The 16,442-nt window shown below is 41.3% G+C and overlaps 1 protein-coding gene across 3 annotated transcripts in view; it reads left to right on the forward strand.

Moving 5' to 3' along the window:
- The window catches only part of REEP1 (receptor accessory protein 1), a 65,114-nt gene that overhangs the window by 43,253 nt on the left and 5,419 nt on the right, over window positions 1-16,442 (forward strand). For 2 of the 3 annotated variants that reach the window (XM_073004034.2, XM_020796064.3), the window contains 3 exons: window positions 1,564-1,747; window positions 3,322-3,357; window positions 12,466-12,617. In XM_073004034.2, coding sequence (XP_072860135.2) covers window positions 1,564-1,747; window positions 3,322-3,357; window positions 12,466-12,617 — 372 coding nt within the window. The remainder of the gene's footprint in view (window positions 1-1,563; window positions 1,748-3,321; window positions 3,358-12,465; window positions 12,618-16,442) is intronic. The other variant, XM_078377722.1, reaches the window with a different exon arrangement.

The raw sequence follows: 16,442 nt of genomic DNA on the forward strand, positions 1-16,442 counted from the left end.
AAAAGTGTTCCGTACCTCACTGTGTTGAGGTATAATTTTGTCTGAAGTTTGCAGCAGCATACTTGTCTCTTAAATTGTGTGCTGAGATCTCTGAAGTGCCCCTTGAAAAACTCACCCATTTGATGTTAGGTTCATCCATCACTTTATGTTAAGAGAGATCTGGGAAGAGCCATAAGACTGCTAAAGCAGATGTCTTCAAGTAGCGTTAGGAGAGATCCCTGTCTGAAACCCTGGTGAGCAGTTACTAGTCAGGGTAGACATTTCTAAGCTAGGTGAGCCAATTTTCTGACACAGTATAATGCAGCACTCTATAACTTGTTCACTCATTATAATGACAGGGTAATGGGTAATGACATAAGCCCTATCAAGCCATTATACTCTATAGAGAAAGCTCAAACAACAAAGGGGAGTGCTCTAGTATTGTTCCTCCTTCATCCCTTCATTTTTCTGTATCCCGATGCATGTGGAGAGCCCCCATGGATTGCCCTTCCTCCCCAGAGTTTTCCCCCTCTATACATACATAGAACAGGTAGAACATTTCCATTTTTTCTTGGACTTTCTACATGGATTATAATGCCTGAATAGAACTATAATTGCAAGTGAAGGAACTCGTACTGGGCACAGTCTTTATTTCTGAGCCTGTTCATATATCCTATTTGCTCTTATTTGAAGAGAGGTGTTCAGTTGCCCATTGATTTCAATTATTTGAACAGAGCCTCATGACATTACTGGGCTCTTGGATCAATCCCTTCCCCTTCCCTTGTATTTCAGGGGTATTTTACCTCACTTTGAAGTGAGTTGTTTTTCTTTTACCTTAGCCCATGTTTTTCCAGATCTGTTACCCCATCTGTCCCTTCCTCCTAAACAAAGATAAACCCTATGGGGGAAATGTACAAGTAGAACTCCCCTTGAAATAGCCTTAGCAGGGAGCAGAGCTGCCCCTGCCTGACTCTGTAAATGGGGAGGGGGAGTTTCTCCCCAGCACAGCTGCCTCTCACCCTCTGTTTTATGACTAGCAAGATAAATGTAGCATGTTGGTTAAAAAAAAGACATAAAGAGCTAATGCTTCTAAGCTGTTCTTCAGGAAGAAAGCAACACACCCTTCTTTTCAGAATGGAAACCTTTGCTACCAAATCAGGCAGTACTGGGGAAGGAAATAGGCAAGGGGTGGATAATGGGGAGGGAAGACGGTAGGAGGGATGTTGGCATATAGAAACTCAGTTTGGGTTACACTGAATAAATACTGACTACAGTAAGGAAATCTTGCAGGGAGTAAATCTAGTTCAATGCAGGAGAGGGACCACAGCTCCAACCCACATTGATACATAACAACAACTTGTCTGGATGAACACCCCCGCCCCTGCTCTCACACATGCACATACACACAAATAGTCTTCTAGAATGGAGGAGTAAGATGCCTCCAATTTTAATTCAGGAAATATTAGCAGTTTTCTCCCTCAATATTAGTTCACATGTGTACTGACTGAATGTTGCCCTAAAGATATGTAGCCAATAAATTGGTTGCTTTAAAAGTATTTCCTATTTTTCTGTCTATCTCCATAGGGTCAAGGAGCTCTGTCGGAGAGACTTCGAAGCTTTAGCATGCAAGATCTCACAACAATTAGGGGAGAAAGCAGCAGCACAGTGACTCCGCCTCCTCCAGCCTCATCAGTTCCAATGCGGTCAAGTAGCAAGGAGAGCCAGCCCAGAACATCCAAAAGTGCATCTGACAGTATTGGGCGCTCAGGTGGGTGTCTGAAGTGCCTTTAGTCTTCAGATATTTTCTTCCTCTTGTCACCAGTTCTCCAAATGGAACAATAAATAAGCATAAGAAGGGTGGGAAAACATGATGAAAGGGAATTTTATACAGCTCTGGAAGAACATCTGTAAAAGGCTGGTTTTCAGGCACACTCTTTTTGAGACTTTGAAACCCAGGAGCTACATGTTCAGAGAAGTCTCTCTTCTCATCCTTTTGGCAACCTGTGACTCTCCAGATCTTGCTGGATTCCAGTTCTCATTGCCTGTGGCCTGCTGGCCTGAGGGTTGAGGCTAATTGTACTTCAAGTCAATGAGAAGTAACTTATGGCAGTGCTTAGAATTTGATACTCTGTGGTCCAGCAGTCTGATTTCCTTATGGAAATGGAGAGATGTAGATTATGAGACTAGTTACTATTTTATGTTGCTAATTTGTATGGGTGGTTGATTCCATTTCCAAGACCCTGTGATACAGTGGATATTATCAAGAGGTTAAAGGAAGATTAACTCAGTGGATAGTTCAGTGAGTTGGACTACTTGGAGCCATGGATCGGAAGCTTGATTCCTCACTGTGCCTCCTTCAAATAAAGCCAGTCTGGGCAAGCTATACAATCCTAAAAAAAAGAGAAATTGGCAAGGAGACAGGAGGAAGTTTTCAGTCAGCCTTGTTTCCAGATTATTAAGGTATCTCTGCTCTGGGCATCCAGATCTGCAGGAGGCACAGTTACAACATAGGTTCTTAAAACCTCCTCCTCTCTCTCAGCCAATTTCTCACTCTTCCCCCACTCCTTTGGTCACCTAACTGCCCTAGTGTTAGATCAGAAAGCCTTGAAAAGGAAAGGAAAAGAATGGGAAAAGAAAAGAAAAATTTTGTTATGTTTTATATATGTAAGCCGCCCCGAGTAGACCTGGTCTAGAGGGGCGGCGTATAAATCTAATTAAAGTAAAGTAAAAGTAAAAAGAGGGAAGGGAAGATGTGAGCAGATCCAGGCACCAGGTGTGGGGAGGAGAGGATTAAAAAGCCAATTTCTCCATTGCCATGACTCTGTCGCTGCTGCTGTAGTCGGGTGGAATCCTTCAAATAGTACGGTAACAAATTACTCCACATCAGTTCAAGCAATCACATTACCTGAACCAATGCAGATGGATTTGATTCTGAAGAAGTAGGAGTCCCAGAAGTGGAGGAAAAAACTGCAGATATGGAGTGGGGGCGACTCCAGTCTGATTCACATGGAATTGTATGTCATGTAGTCAACAGAAAAGATTGTGAATTAGGCTGTCCCAGTCCCGGAGCATTTTCCACTTTGTTTGTCAATGCCAATAAACATACTATGTCTGTATGCACTACAGTATATGGGACAAATGATATCCCTTTGTGTCACAGGTAGGCCTGTACACATCACCATCAATGTTTTCTAGTGGAACATAGATCTGTCTTTTACAGTGGTGTGGGATTATCCATTCCCTAGCCTCCAGAATGGCTTGGGGAAATGGAAATGCTTCTTACCCTCCAGTTGCCCTCTCACTCTAGCATGAACGACTCTTAATATCTGGCTCCTTTTCCAGCTTGTGCTTGTTGTACAGTTTGCAGAGTTGTCCAAGGTGAGTGCTGGTTTTCTGTACTGCAGTCTGCATATCCCCAGCGAACATCCCTTGTCTTGGGCTTGTTGCTAAGTTTGTGGTAACTGCCTCCAAAATCTATGCTGTGTTGCTGTGTGTGGTTTTGATAACTTGCCATTGCAGTGAGCTGTTGAACCGAATTCTACAGACTGTATAGTGTTCTTTTAATTTTTCTATAAGTGTTTTACAAACTAAATGATTTTTTTCTTAAGGCATTTAACAACGTTGAACATGATGTTTCTTGTTATGCCAACAGACGTGAAGTAAGCATTACTTAAACTAACAAGTGCCATTACTGGTAACATGTTGTTCCATGGGCCTTAAAGTCATGGCTGGCCTAAATTAAGATTGTCCCCCCCCCCCCTTGCATCCTCTTTTAAACTGGTCTGGTCACAACAAGGCATAAAAACCAAGTTCGCACTTAATTTTGAATTAACTGCATGATTTGACACTCTTGTATGCAATAACTTTGGACTTCCGGTATGAGAACTTGGACTTGGAGAGCTGGTTTCTAGTTAGATTAAATGGTACCATAATACTAATAATGGAAAACATCGCAGTTTCATAGAAAGAAAAAGACATTTGCCAAATTCATGCTTATCTTAGAAAAATAATATCAAGTACACCTAAAATGTTAATATATCTGATACGTCAAATGTTAATGCATCAAATATAGCAAATGTTAATATAACAAAATAATATCAAGCACACCTAAAAAGATTAAATCAGATTAATAGCACAATTAGTTCTGGGTGCTGGAGAAGCTGTCAAGGTTATGGCTCATATTACCACATGTGGTGGTTGTGTCTCAAGGCTCAAACTTATGAAAAATAATAATAAAAAAAATCTAATTAGCACTCTCTCTTGGTTTTGTGATATTGGCTAAAATCCTTTCCCAGGCGCAAACAAAGCCCATAGTGGTATGCTAGCATAATTTACATGTATTTTGTGGACTATGGCAACACACTGTGGCTGTATGTATACATTAAAATAATAAATACATTTAGAATTCTAGGCAGAGTGATCCACTGAAACACGCACCCATGAAGATCCATGTGAGTGTATGCAAGTGAAGAAAAGAGTGGGGGAAGAGAAGGACAATGACTTGTATGAATGTGAGTGAAAGAGTCAACTGCCCAACTTTGAAACCAGGCACAGAAAAAAAGCAGCAGCAGGTAGGAATGTTCCTAATTTGGGAGGAAGGCAACTTTTATTGCTCCATTGCTGAGTTGCAGGGTGCATGAATTGGACGGACGTGTGGCAGTGCCTAACTGAATGCAGACTTGTCCACCTACTCCTGTATGTGTTTGTGTGTGAATGCCTGAACAAACACCCATTCCCTCCTCCCAGTCCTGCTGGGTATCTCTGGCTCCTCCCATCACTGGCGATCGTGACCTGTGCTCCCACGGCCACTGGAGGAAGGAGCCTGAAGAAGGGTCTCCACTACCCATAGAGGTTCTCCATTTCATTCAGGACTCTGGGGAAACAGCTCTCTCTAAATCATGAGGAAGGCCTCCGTGGATAGAGATAGCTCTCTTCTGCAAACACAGGGGACAGCAAAAACATGTAAGTTTTGGAGCTAGCATTCTACCCACCCCCCGCTCCGTATTATGTGATTACAGACCTCAGACTAGGAATGCATTAATAGGGCTTGAGTAGCTGTCTGAATGGGCATTTGAGTTTCTTCAGGGAGAGTGCCCAAATACAAGGGTGGGCAATACCCTTATTAGACCACTAAAACAGGTGAGGTTGGGAGTCCAGCAGTTTGTGTCCCAAATAGCTATACCAGATATTTTCTTAAAGTCCAGACAGGCTCATAACAAGACAACAGGTCCCTCAGATATCCAGGCCATAGGGCAATTAGGGCTTTAAAGATTAAAGATACTTTGCATGTGATCATATTGGTGGCACCTCATTCCAAAGCTTCAGATGACTTCTCTCAGTAGCTTCATATAAATGTTAAACAGTAGAGGAAATAAGGTGAAGCCTTGAGGAACCCCACAGACCAAAGGTCGTGACACCAAACAATGCTCCCCCCCCAACACCAACCTTTGTGTACAACCTGATAGGAAGAATTAGAATCACTGTAATACCATACCTCCAGTACCCAACCTAACCAGGTGATCCAATAGGATGTCATGGTGGGTGGTATTGCCACTGAAAAGTCCAGGAAAATCAATAAGGTTGCACTACCCCCATCCGGTCTCCGGCATAAGTTATCTATCAAGACAGCCAAAGCAGTCTCAGTTCCATATCCTGGCTGATTGAAATGGGACCAGATAATCAGTATCATCCAAGAATGCCCAGAGTTGAAGGGCCACTACTTTCTTAAGTATCTTAGCCAAAAATAATATATTTTAGACTGACTTGTGTTTAATCAAAGCTTCTGGATCAAGGTGGATTTCTTTTGAAAAGGTTTTATGACCGTTTCCTTTAGGTCGGAAAGGACAGAGTTTTCCTTTAAGGAAATATTTATCACCTCCCTTCACCATGGCATCAGTCCTCCCTTGGTGCATTTAATTGGCTAGGAGGAGCAAGGAGCAAGTGAGCAGGTGGTAGCCCTCACCACTCCAAGCACTCTGTCCACATCCTTGAGACCTATAAGCTGAAAAGAATCTCAGCTAAAAGGACAAGTGGTTGCCAAAGTTGCAGCAAGATGACCTGCACTAATATCAGAATTCACATCAAGGTGAATCTGATGGACGTTGTCTGAAAAACACATAGCAAACTGCTCAAAGGAAGCAACTGCTTTACCCATCCTTTCCCAGTACCTCACATAATTCAGAAAAAGCATCACTAGTCTCCTGTGTGGAGAAGCAATATTAGCAAAGGCAGCCTCTGCCCATATGAACCTGGCTGGATAGCTCAGTGAGTTGGAGTATCTTGGTGCAGAGCCAGAGGTCAAGAGTTCCATTTCCCTGTGTGCCTAACATAAGAAAAGCCAGCTGGGTAAGCTGCACAGTCTTAGATTGACCCCAGAAGAAGGGAGCGGTAAACCTTTTCTGAGTACTTTTTATTTAGAAACACAGACAAGAGTCACAGTAAGTCAGAATCAACTTGACAGCACGTAATTAACACCTTGTCTCCTCTGTTAGTTAATTAAAGGAACAGCTGTGAAAAATAGGGGTGGTAGCATGCAAAAATTAATCACAGCCCAAATTAGGAAAGCAAAACAGAGTACGATCACCACTGTACCACCTTGAACATACTTATCTCATCTGCTATTGGAGGCTAAACTGGATCAGATTTGATTAGCACATGGATGGCGGACCACCGTCAGGCTTTATTAGGATGTGCAAGCAGGATGAGGACACTCGCTTGAATCTTTGGAGAGCTGCTACTGGATAGATTTGACAGTACTGGACTAAATGGGCCAGTGGACATCCCATTTCTGTGTGAAAGGCGGATCCAAAAGAATAGAAAGACAGCTCTGTGATTTAACCGGAAGGTCACTAGTGTTAGAAAGAGCTTTTGCAGCAGAACATAGATTGTTTTTCCTTTTTCATTTCTTTTATTTGAGTTGCAGCGGGTAACTCCCTCCTTGATTTAATTTCAGTCAGGAATTAGCCATTTTCCAGCATCCAGTTTTATAAGATTTGAAGTAACAATATAGAACTGGTTCCAAACAGTGGGTCACCAGCTTTTCTTGGACTGCAATTCCCAGAAATCCTGGCCAGCACAGCTAGTGGTGAAGGCTTCTGGGAGTTTTATTCCAAAAACATCTGGGGACCCAAGTTTGGGAACCACTGGCATAGAAGAGTGCCCTAATTGTGTATAGAGTGCTTGGTGTACCCCACTGGGTAATGCAGTTACCCCTTAGAATTGAAAAATCCTGTTCTCTTCCTGCAGCATATGCATAGAGTCAGTGGCCGAGGAATAGCTTCCCCTGGAAGCCAAGCAGAACCCTCCCTATCTTTGATGGTTGTGTCTGTGTGCTCTATTTCATTCTTCTGGTGCTTACCACAGATTGATCTAATAGTCATCTGGTCCATTGGCCAATATACAAAGGTGATTACTGTATCCGTTGAAGGAGAGTTTGGGTAGAATGCAGCCATTGGATTTAGGTTAGAGAGGGGATGACTTCCTACAAAAGTATTTGCATCTCCCATTTTAAAAGTTGAAGTTGGGTTGCCAACTGTAAATTGCAGCCTGAAGGTCAAGGATGGTTGAACATGTGTAGGATGTCAACTTGAATGCATTAACCAAGTATAATGGTCAAAAAAGTGGCTTGAAGTGAGCTAAAGTACTAACAATTTGAATGGTCCTGTTTAGAGTATCCTACTCTAATTGAAGCTGAATTATTCAACGTATAATTATTCATTATAGACACAATATTTCTTTTAGTATCCTATTCTTTTATAAGACCTGCAAGTTTTCTTTTTTGGTTTTTCTTACTATATCAAAGCTTTGCTGTCTGCTAGTGCGCTCAGTAGAACGCTATTGAGTATTTCCTTTTAGAAGTCAGAAGAACTCTTGAAACATCTCTGTGTATGATTTCTGATTACTATAACCCAAAACCTTATATTCTGGAACTACATTTTATGGGATTTTATGTTTATGGGCAAACAGACATAAGCAGAGAATTGACTCCAAACTTCTTTATACTTAACATTTTAGAAAGGATGCTGTTTTGTCTATTAACTAGAATGTGAACTGTTATTAATTTTGTCACTGGACAAATTAGAAATAATTTTCTTTAAAGTAATATTCTTGATTGTTCTGGTGACTCTTGCTGAGTATTGTTAGCTGTTTAAATTGCTTCCTGAATTATATATTCTTTCCTGTTACGTAAAACATTAATTTATTGCAGCATGGTGATCAAACCATAAATTTCAGTGATGTCCAGTGGTTCCTATAATAAAATTGAACTGTTCTGAAGTTTGAAATAGTTTAATAACTATTCCTCAAATCATATACTGTGACCATGCAAAAAAAAAAAAGACTGCTAAGATAGAACATGTATTGTTTTTTTCCCTCCCAAGTGCTTTCTGTTCACTATATTTCTTTCTTCCCTTTATGTAAATGTTTTGGACAATGATGTAAGTGTTATCAATTTGCATGACCTGCATTTATTTTCCAGTGAATATGCATAGGACTGTACTGTGTGACTTAAAAATCACTTACCTTTCAGAGTTCAGTAATGTATAGGATGTTTCTGTCTTGGTTTGGCGTGCCTAATCCAGATTTTATCTGCTTAAATGACTGAACCTTCTAACTCTATTTATTCAGATGGGTGAATACTGTGTGCAATGTACATGGTATATGTTGCATCTGATGTCTTTTGTTGACTAATCAAAGTGTGCCAAATGCACCTTGACATACTAAATTTGCAGCAGAATGATAGAAAACCTAAGAAATCTTTTATGTCACTTTTGCTCCATAGAATTACAGTTGCAGCATGCCTAGTTTATGCTGTCTGCTCCCTAAGGTGTAATAAAACCTTTTTGCCCTTGATATGAGCTTACGATGCCAGGTTAGGAGTTGGCAACATGAGGCAAAATAATAATTTTAGTTGTGCACCCAACGTTTATCCTGTGTTGTATTAAATATCTGTTAAGGGTCTTGCTGCATCAAAACAAGGTTCCTCCAGCATCTTGTTACCTACAGTGGTTAGGAAGATGCTTCTGTGATTCACACAAATAAAGCTTGGAAATGTTAAATTTTTAAACTGCAATCCCCAGAATTTCCCTGCAAGCAGGGTCACTATTCAGTTACTCTGAATATAATTCTGTGAGAAAGAGGCAGGTGTCCTGCTAACACATAAGCACAGATTGTCCAATGTCCTTCTAAACTCCTTTTCTGTTGCGAAATAATTGAGTGGGGACAGAAGGGATGGATAGTTTCATAATTAAATGTTATTCCCTCAGAACAGTGTCTTCATAAATGTTGTGTTTGAAAAATCAGCTTGATGACAAATGCAAACTAGCTTGCAGCTTGCAAAACTGTAAAAGATGTTAGAGGATAACTACACTGTTTCTGATTGCAAAGTTCCCTGTATTACTTGTCATCATCTTACAGGCTTAACTGAAGCCTCAGAGATAGTAAGAATGCCAGCTGTGAATAATAGTGGATTTTTGGCTGATCTATAGTACAGTAGCAAACGTTTAACTCACTGTATATTGAACTAGTTATGGTAATGGGGCTGTGTCATTCTCTGTCTGTCTGTCTGTCTGTCTGTCTGTCTGTCTGTCTGTCTGTCTCTCTCTCTCTCTCTCTCTCTGTGTGTGTGTGTGTTTTACTTTCTTGTATGTGTCTTAAAAAATCTCTTTTTTCCTGTCCTTCCTGTGAAACTGAGCAGCTGCAGAACCTTTCCCAGATACACTCCCTGTTAACAGAGTCTAATACTTCATTTGAAAAAGAAAGCTTATTAATGTTTTGCCATGTTATTCTGGTACCACTGGCCTCCACTACACAGCAGAATTTTCCAGGATCTTCCCAAACACAGCAAAAAGAAGGCATAGATCTTTTGCTAAACATGTGGAACAGCATCATCTAGTGGTCAAAGGTGTTGATTGCATAATCATCACACACAGACACCCATTTTTCTAAATCCAACCTGTAACCAAATACCCTGCTTCCCCAAAAATAAGACCTAACTTGAAAATAAGCCCTAGTATGATTTTTCAGGATGCTCGTAATATAAGTCATACCCCAAAAATAAGCCCCAGTTAAATGAAACCCCGCCCTCCACCATTGTGCAGCAACCAAAAGAAGATGACATGACTGTAAAATAAATCATCCCCTGAAAATAAGCCCTAATGTGTTTTTTGGAGCAAAAATTAATATAAGACCCTGTCTTATTTTCAGGGAAACATGGTATATAGGAAAATATATAATCTTCCAAATACAGTATTAGTAGCTGAGTTCAGGTTACTTGAGCCCACCAGGAAAGGAGAGAGAGAGAGAGAGAGAGAGAGACTAAGAAACAAACCTGAAAAGTACTGATTAGTCATCCCACTGAGCAAAACCGCTCTGTCTGGGCCAATAGCCTATTGGAGAATTTTGTTAATTCCTTTTATAGCTAGCAGGGTGCACAAAGAAAGTGTGAGAGAGTAGCCCGCCCCTGTTCACAGTGACTGGAACTTTATATGTTAACGTTCACTCTGGAAACATTTTAGGTGAAGAAAATGTATCTTTATGTACAATTGCCATCAGTAGTAACAATCAGAAGAATAAAAAGGAAAAATTAAGTTTCTGCATGTGGGAAAGACTTCTCCCATGTTTGCTGCATGCTCAGAGGTCAGGAAAGGAGAAAGAGACTAACAACCAAAGGAAGCAAAGGAAACAAACAAGAAGATGGGAAGGGCAATCCAGTGCTGGGAAGAGCTTCCGCAAACCGTTAGCAGCAGAGGAGAATCACTTTAGGTTGTGAAGTGCCGCCTCTCACTGTTACCCAGTGTTAGTGCATGCAAGGTTGCTTGCTTGCTTGTTTGTTCTTTTATAGGCCACCTTTCTCATGAAGGCAGATCACAATATTAAAATAGAATTAAAAACATAATAAAATTAAAAAAACACAATTCAACTGTACCTAATTAAAATATAGTTGAATAATTAAAAACAGGTAAGCATTAAAAACTATCTTAACTTAAAAATGGCATTCAGGGACCCAACCATTATTGTTAAAAGCCTGCCTGAATAGATGGGTCTTCAGTTGTTGGCAGAAGGACGAAAGAGAGAAGGCCAGCTTGATTTCCCGAGGGAGAGCATTCCGTAACCTGGGATCTGCCATAGAGAAGGCCCTCTCTCTGGCCCCCATCAACCGTGCCTGCACCGGCAGTGGGATGGATAGGAGGACCTCCTCTGATTATCTTAAATGCCAAGAAGACTCATATGGGGAGATACAGTCCTTCAGATACTGAACCCAAGCTGTATAGGAAATGACCAGCACTTTGAATTGGGCCTGGAAACAGACTGTTATTATCTCAGTAATACACAAAGAATTATTATTGTTGTTATTATCTCCACAAAATACAAAATCTATTGGAAGCAAGCAGATTTCTGTCTTGCATCTCGTTTCTGTAGAGAACCTTAGGTATTTCTCAGTTTTCCCTAAATCTATAAATAATATCTACAGCTACAACAATATCCCTGATTCCTAATTCAAAACACAACAAGAAAATGCTTCTTTTTTGTTCTTGCCAGCTGAACCCTGGCCTCTTCAAAAGGAGGTTAATAAACATTCATGTTCTTATGGTGATACCCCGGCCTCCTATTAGTTCTGTGATGATAAATCCATTTGCAGGAACCAACACAACATAGCCCCTAACATTATTCTCCACTTTTCTCCACACAAGTTCTAAAGGAATTAGCCTCTACATTCTATAAAACCATCAGTAACGTTAACAGAAGGGGTTTTTAGCAATCAGTGGACACCCATATTAAATACCGTTTCCTTGTGTAAGGTTTGAGCATATTACAGTATTTCCTTATTTTGTGGACAGTGGTAGAATAAATGTTTCCAGTGGCTGAAATTCTATTGCTTAATTACACGTGCAGAAGGCAAACAGTGTTCTGGCCAGTCTCTTTTAGTTGACAATTAACAAGTTGTTGCTGAAATTCTTGGATTGAGTGTGTACTCAAGAATTCTAGCAGGGATAGAAGTGACTGATTGTTACATGGAATACCTTCCATGTATGTAATTAAGCAGCAAGATTTTAGGCATTTTGTCAGTTTAATAAATCATGTTTCATTTTGTGATCTTATACAGGGATGAAAAATATGCACACCAAGCCATCTGAGAATAAATGTAGGCTTCTAGATTTATAATCCTTTTGTGTTCTCAAGTTTACTCAAAAGTAAGTCCTGCTGCATTCAAGGGGACTTACTTCAAGTGAGTATAGGGATACGTAGTTCAGAATTTTGGGGGGAGTTAGGCTGAAGTCTGAAGCAACCTACACTGGCAAACAGTGATGACAAAAGCTGTTCTTACTACAGTGTGTCTTTTAAGCACTGATATTATTAACCCCTGGAAAATGCATGAGCTGTGCAGTGGGGAACTTGTGAATCAGTTTGCCAACTCCTGGGTGTCTTCTTTGACCTTTCCATGTCCTGTTGCTCTTCACCATTTAGATCTTAAATGGCTATTCTAAGTGGTTGAACTAGAGGATGAGTCAGACTTTGAAAAGTTACCTGTGACAAATTATGAACCAACTGACGTTGTATCCTCAAATGATGAAGAAAAGGACTCATTGGATTGCAAACTCAAGACTAAAATACCTCAAAAGAAGGATCCACTCATTGAGGTACTTCCACATTGGAAATGGGCATTAAAATTTAAAGGCCGCCACACCCGATTCCAAAACAGAGTTGCAGTAGAAAAGATGGTGGGGCTGAAACTCAATTAAATGGATTTTGTTGCTTCCTGAAAAGTATTGTGCTATCATAGGCATATCCCTTCAGTACTGGGATATGACTCATGAATGATATGACTGGTGTTTTCTTGAGCTAAATTCAATTGAAAGTCCCTATTTGAGTAGACCCACTGAATGAAAAGAAATTGTTATATCAATACCAATGCAAGTGTAATTGATTCAATGGGTTTAATCTAGTTGGAACTAACAGTTAGAACCAACTCCTACAATTTAATGACAGCATAGAAAGTAGAAGCAATCATTTTCTAAGGACCTGAGGGTTACCGGAATTTGGATCTCTGCCATTCTACAATCTGATCAACACCCTCTACAGCTTGAAAAAAATGGGGAGGGAGGATTGGCCAATTGCCTTTTGTGTGAAGTGCCCATGACTGTTAATTTCTCTCTTGTGGCACCTACGTGTTGTGCCCTCACAAAAGATCCAGTCATGTTTTCCTCTCACTGCCACCAGTGGACTGCCTCAATCCACAATATAAATGAAGTTTGTCAAAAAACTTGTCTTGTGAATGCAAACAAAACTTATATATTGAAGTGAAGCCAATTTAACAATGACAGAATTTCTTCAGATGAACATTGTACACAAGTAAATCATTAACAGGTCTCTCAATACATACTTTTCTCTTGCCATATAATTACCACTTTATCCATTTATCTTGACCAGCTTTATCTCTATTAGTATCTGTTCCTTCTCTCTTTGACTAACCAGTCTCTTATCTCTTTATCTCTCTCTCTTTATCTGTATCTTTCTCTGACTGTCTGACTCTCCCTCCTCCTGCCAAACCTTCATGTATCCTCTGACTCCACCCCTCCAATCCTCTCATAGGCGTATGCAAATCAGTTCATGATTATGACTGGCAGGAGTGACATGGGGCAATCATCACAATAGTCATGTCATCTTCTTCTGCTTGCTGCACGATGGTGGAGGGGGGTTCACTTAACTGGGGCTTATTTTGAGGGTAGGGCTTATATTACGAGCATCCTGAATAATCATACTAGGGCTTATTTTCAGTTTAGGTCTTATTTTTGGGGAAACAGGGTACATAAAAGTAAAATTAAGAGCGCTACTATTTAGGTGTAGTGGTGGCGCTGCAGGTTAAACTGCAAAAGCCTCTATACTGCAAGGTCAGAAGACCAGCAGTGGTAAGATCGAATCCACGCGATGAAGTGAGCTCCCGTCACTCGTCCCAGCTCCTGCCGACCTAGCAGTTCGAAAGCATGTAAATTCGAGTAGATAAATAGGTACCACCACGATGGGAAGGTAACGGCTTTCCATGTCTAGTCATGCTGGCCATGTGACCATGGAAACTGTCTATGGACAAACGCTGGCTCTACGGCTTGGAGACAGGGATGAGCACTGCGCCCTAGAGTTGGACACGACTGGACTAAAAATCAAGGGGAACCTTTATCTTTACCTAATCATCAGGGTATACCTACTGAGCTGATTAAGAGTCCAGTGTGGCTATAGCACTCTACCTACATGCCACCCACCTAACTACGCTGAACATGGGATATCAACTAACATTTTATAGTACCACAGTATCAGTTTATAAACCATTGCCATGGAATGTGTAATTCAAATTAGGTGATACAGTACATGACTTTGTGATGTATTTCTGTAATCGCACATGTTTACCTGCCTAAGGTGGTAGTCTGTAAAACTTTTTGTGTAGTGGCTGGCCTTGTGTTGGGGAAAGGAAGATACCCTGATGTTTCTGCTATCGGTTGATTGGTTGCTTCTCTTCATGGACAATATAGGGGGCATTGACCGGAATGATGTGTACAGTGATGCTGCAAGCATTATCGGACGAGCTCTGCCATGTCTTCTGCTACTAGTGTATTTTATCATTACTGCTGAGAGACCATGAACAACTAACTACACTGCTGTGTGTATCAGTATCAACAAAGTTAGTCACTCCTGTCCGTCAAAATCTTGCTCACCACAGTCCGCCCTTTCCCCTGCACATGCTTAAGTTTAATCTTGAGAAAAGGGGTAATGACAATGCTATATATGCACTATAGCTCCCCAAAAGGCACATAGGATTGTGACTAGGTTCAATCTGTCCATGGTTTAATGGATGTTAAATAGAGCACTAGATCTATTATTTACAAGGGAGTCATGGGATCCATTGACATGTTTTCAACCTTGCACTACCCTGTTGTCCAGTCTCTTTGTCACATCCAGGTTGTTCCATTTCACCCCGGTAGTACTAGTCCTTAAACACAAACAGAAAGGGAAATAGGGCACAGTATAATCTTTCCTTATTTCAAGTCTTGGCCATCTGGCACAGTCTCTTAAACTGTCTCTAATGTCTCCACCTTCTCAGTTGGGTCAGGGTCAGTATAACCTTTGGATTAGGAGTCCTGCCAGATACTGCTGGAAGGATCTCCTGTTGACCCACAATAGGCTCATATCTTTCAGATGTGAACCAAAACACTAAAACCTTGCTGCCTTGGGAAACTCTGGATTCAGTTTGAGAAGGTTCACCAATGTGAGTCTGGAAAAGCAGGCATAGACTCCTGAATTGTTGACCCCACATGCCCATTCCAAAGCATCAGCACATTCCTTGGCTCCACTCTCCTCTTCTGCCTCTGTTGAACTCTTAGACTCTACCCCAGTCCTTCTCTGTGTCTCTGTACCTGGTTTTCTCTCCATCTTCCCTGCAGGCTTCTCTAGGCCTCCAGTAGCTTCCTCTTTTCTAATCTCATTTGGTATAAAGCTACTTGTGCAGGAACTTTCCTGCCCTTTTCCTCCTCTCACCTTAGAGTGTTCTTTGCATCAATGGCCAAAGCTAACACTTCTACCAAATACTAGCTCAGGAAAGGAAGTCATTCATTGTGTTCTGTCAACCTTTAGGTGGAACCCTGAAGTGACATGGAAGACATAGAGCTGCAAGCCAGTGTCAGCCCTCTCATAAGGATCTGTGGTAGTCAGCAAGTTATCAGTAGTTGCAATGCCTTCCAAAACCTCATATATCTGAGAAAATTTGTGATATATCTAAAAAATGAGAAACAAGCAAATCTTCTACTCTTGGTGAAGATGGGCCTGATCTTAGCCAGTACACAGGATAATGGCCGCCACAACTGATAATGAAAGCATCTGACTTCTAACTCATTGCCTCTAGTTCAATCATTCAGTTCTGGTTTAATACAGTAGTGCCTGGACTTACGAACTTAATCCGTCCCAGAAGATGTTCGTAAGCCAAAAGGTTCGTAAGTGAGATCAGCATTTCCCATAGGAATGCATTGAAAACCGATTAATCCTTTCCGGCCAAAAACACACGGACCTCAATAAAATAAAATAAAAATAAAACACTGCAAGCCCTATGCTGGGACTGCAAAAAACACACAGCAAAAAACAAACAACAACACACCATAGAAACAACACCCCCCAGCCCTGCAAAACCAATCCAGAACAGTTTTAGAAACCAAGAACTGCACCTTACCTTAATAGGCAGTCCCAAGCCTTCTCCGATGGCCTCCGTGGGCTGCTGCTGCTGCTGGTTCCCAATACCACATCCAGCTCCAGAACCGGCACCTGCGGCTGTTCACCAGGGTGGCCACGTCGGTCCTCGGCACTTCTCGCCGATCTCCGCCTATGTCGCCGCCACTGCTGAGTCCCGGTCCCACAGGGCCAAGGATTGAGCGCAGCCTGCCAGGAAAGTGGAGGAGGCTGTGCGCAAGGACCCTTCCTCCGGG

This window comes from Pogona vitticeps, chromosome 6 (assembly GCF_051106095.1).
Source record: "Pogona vitticeps strain Pit_001003342236 chromosome 6, PviZW2.1, whole genome shotgun sequence".
In the NCBI taxonomy this organism is placed as follows: domain Eukaryota; kingdom Metazoa; phylum Chordata; class Lepidosauria; order Squamata; family Agamidae; genus Pogona; species Pogona vitticeps.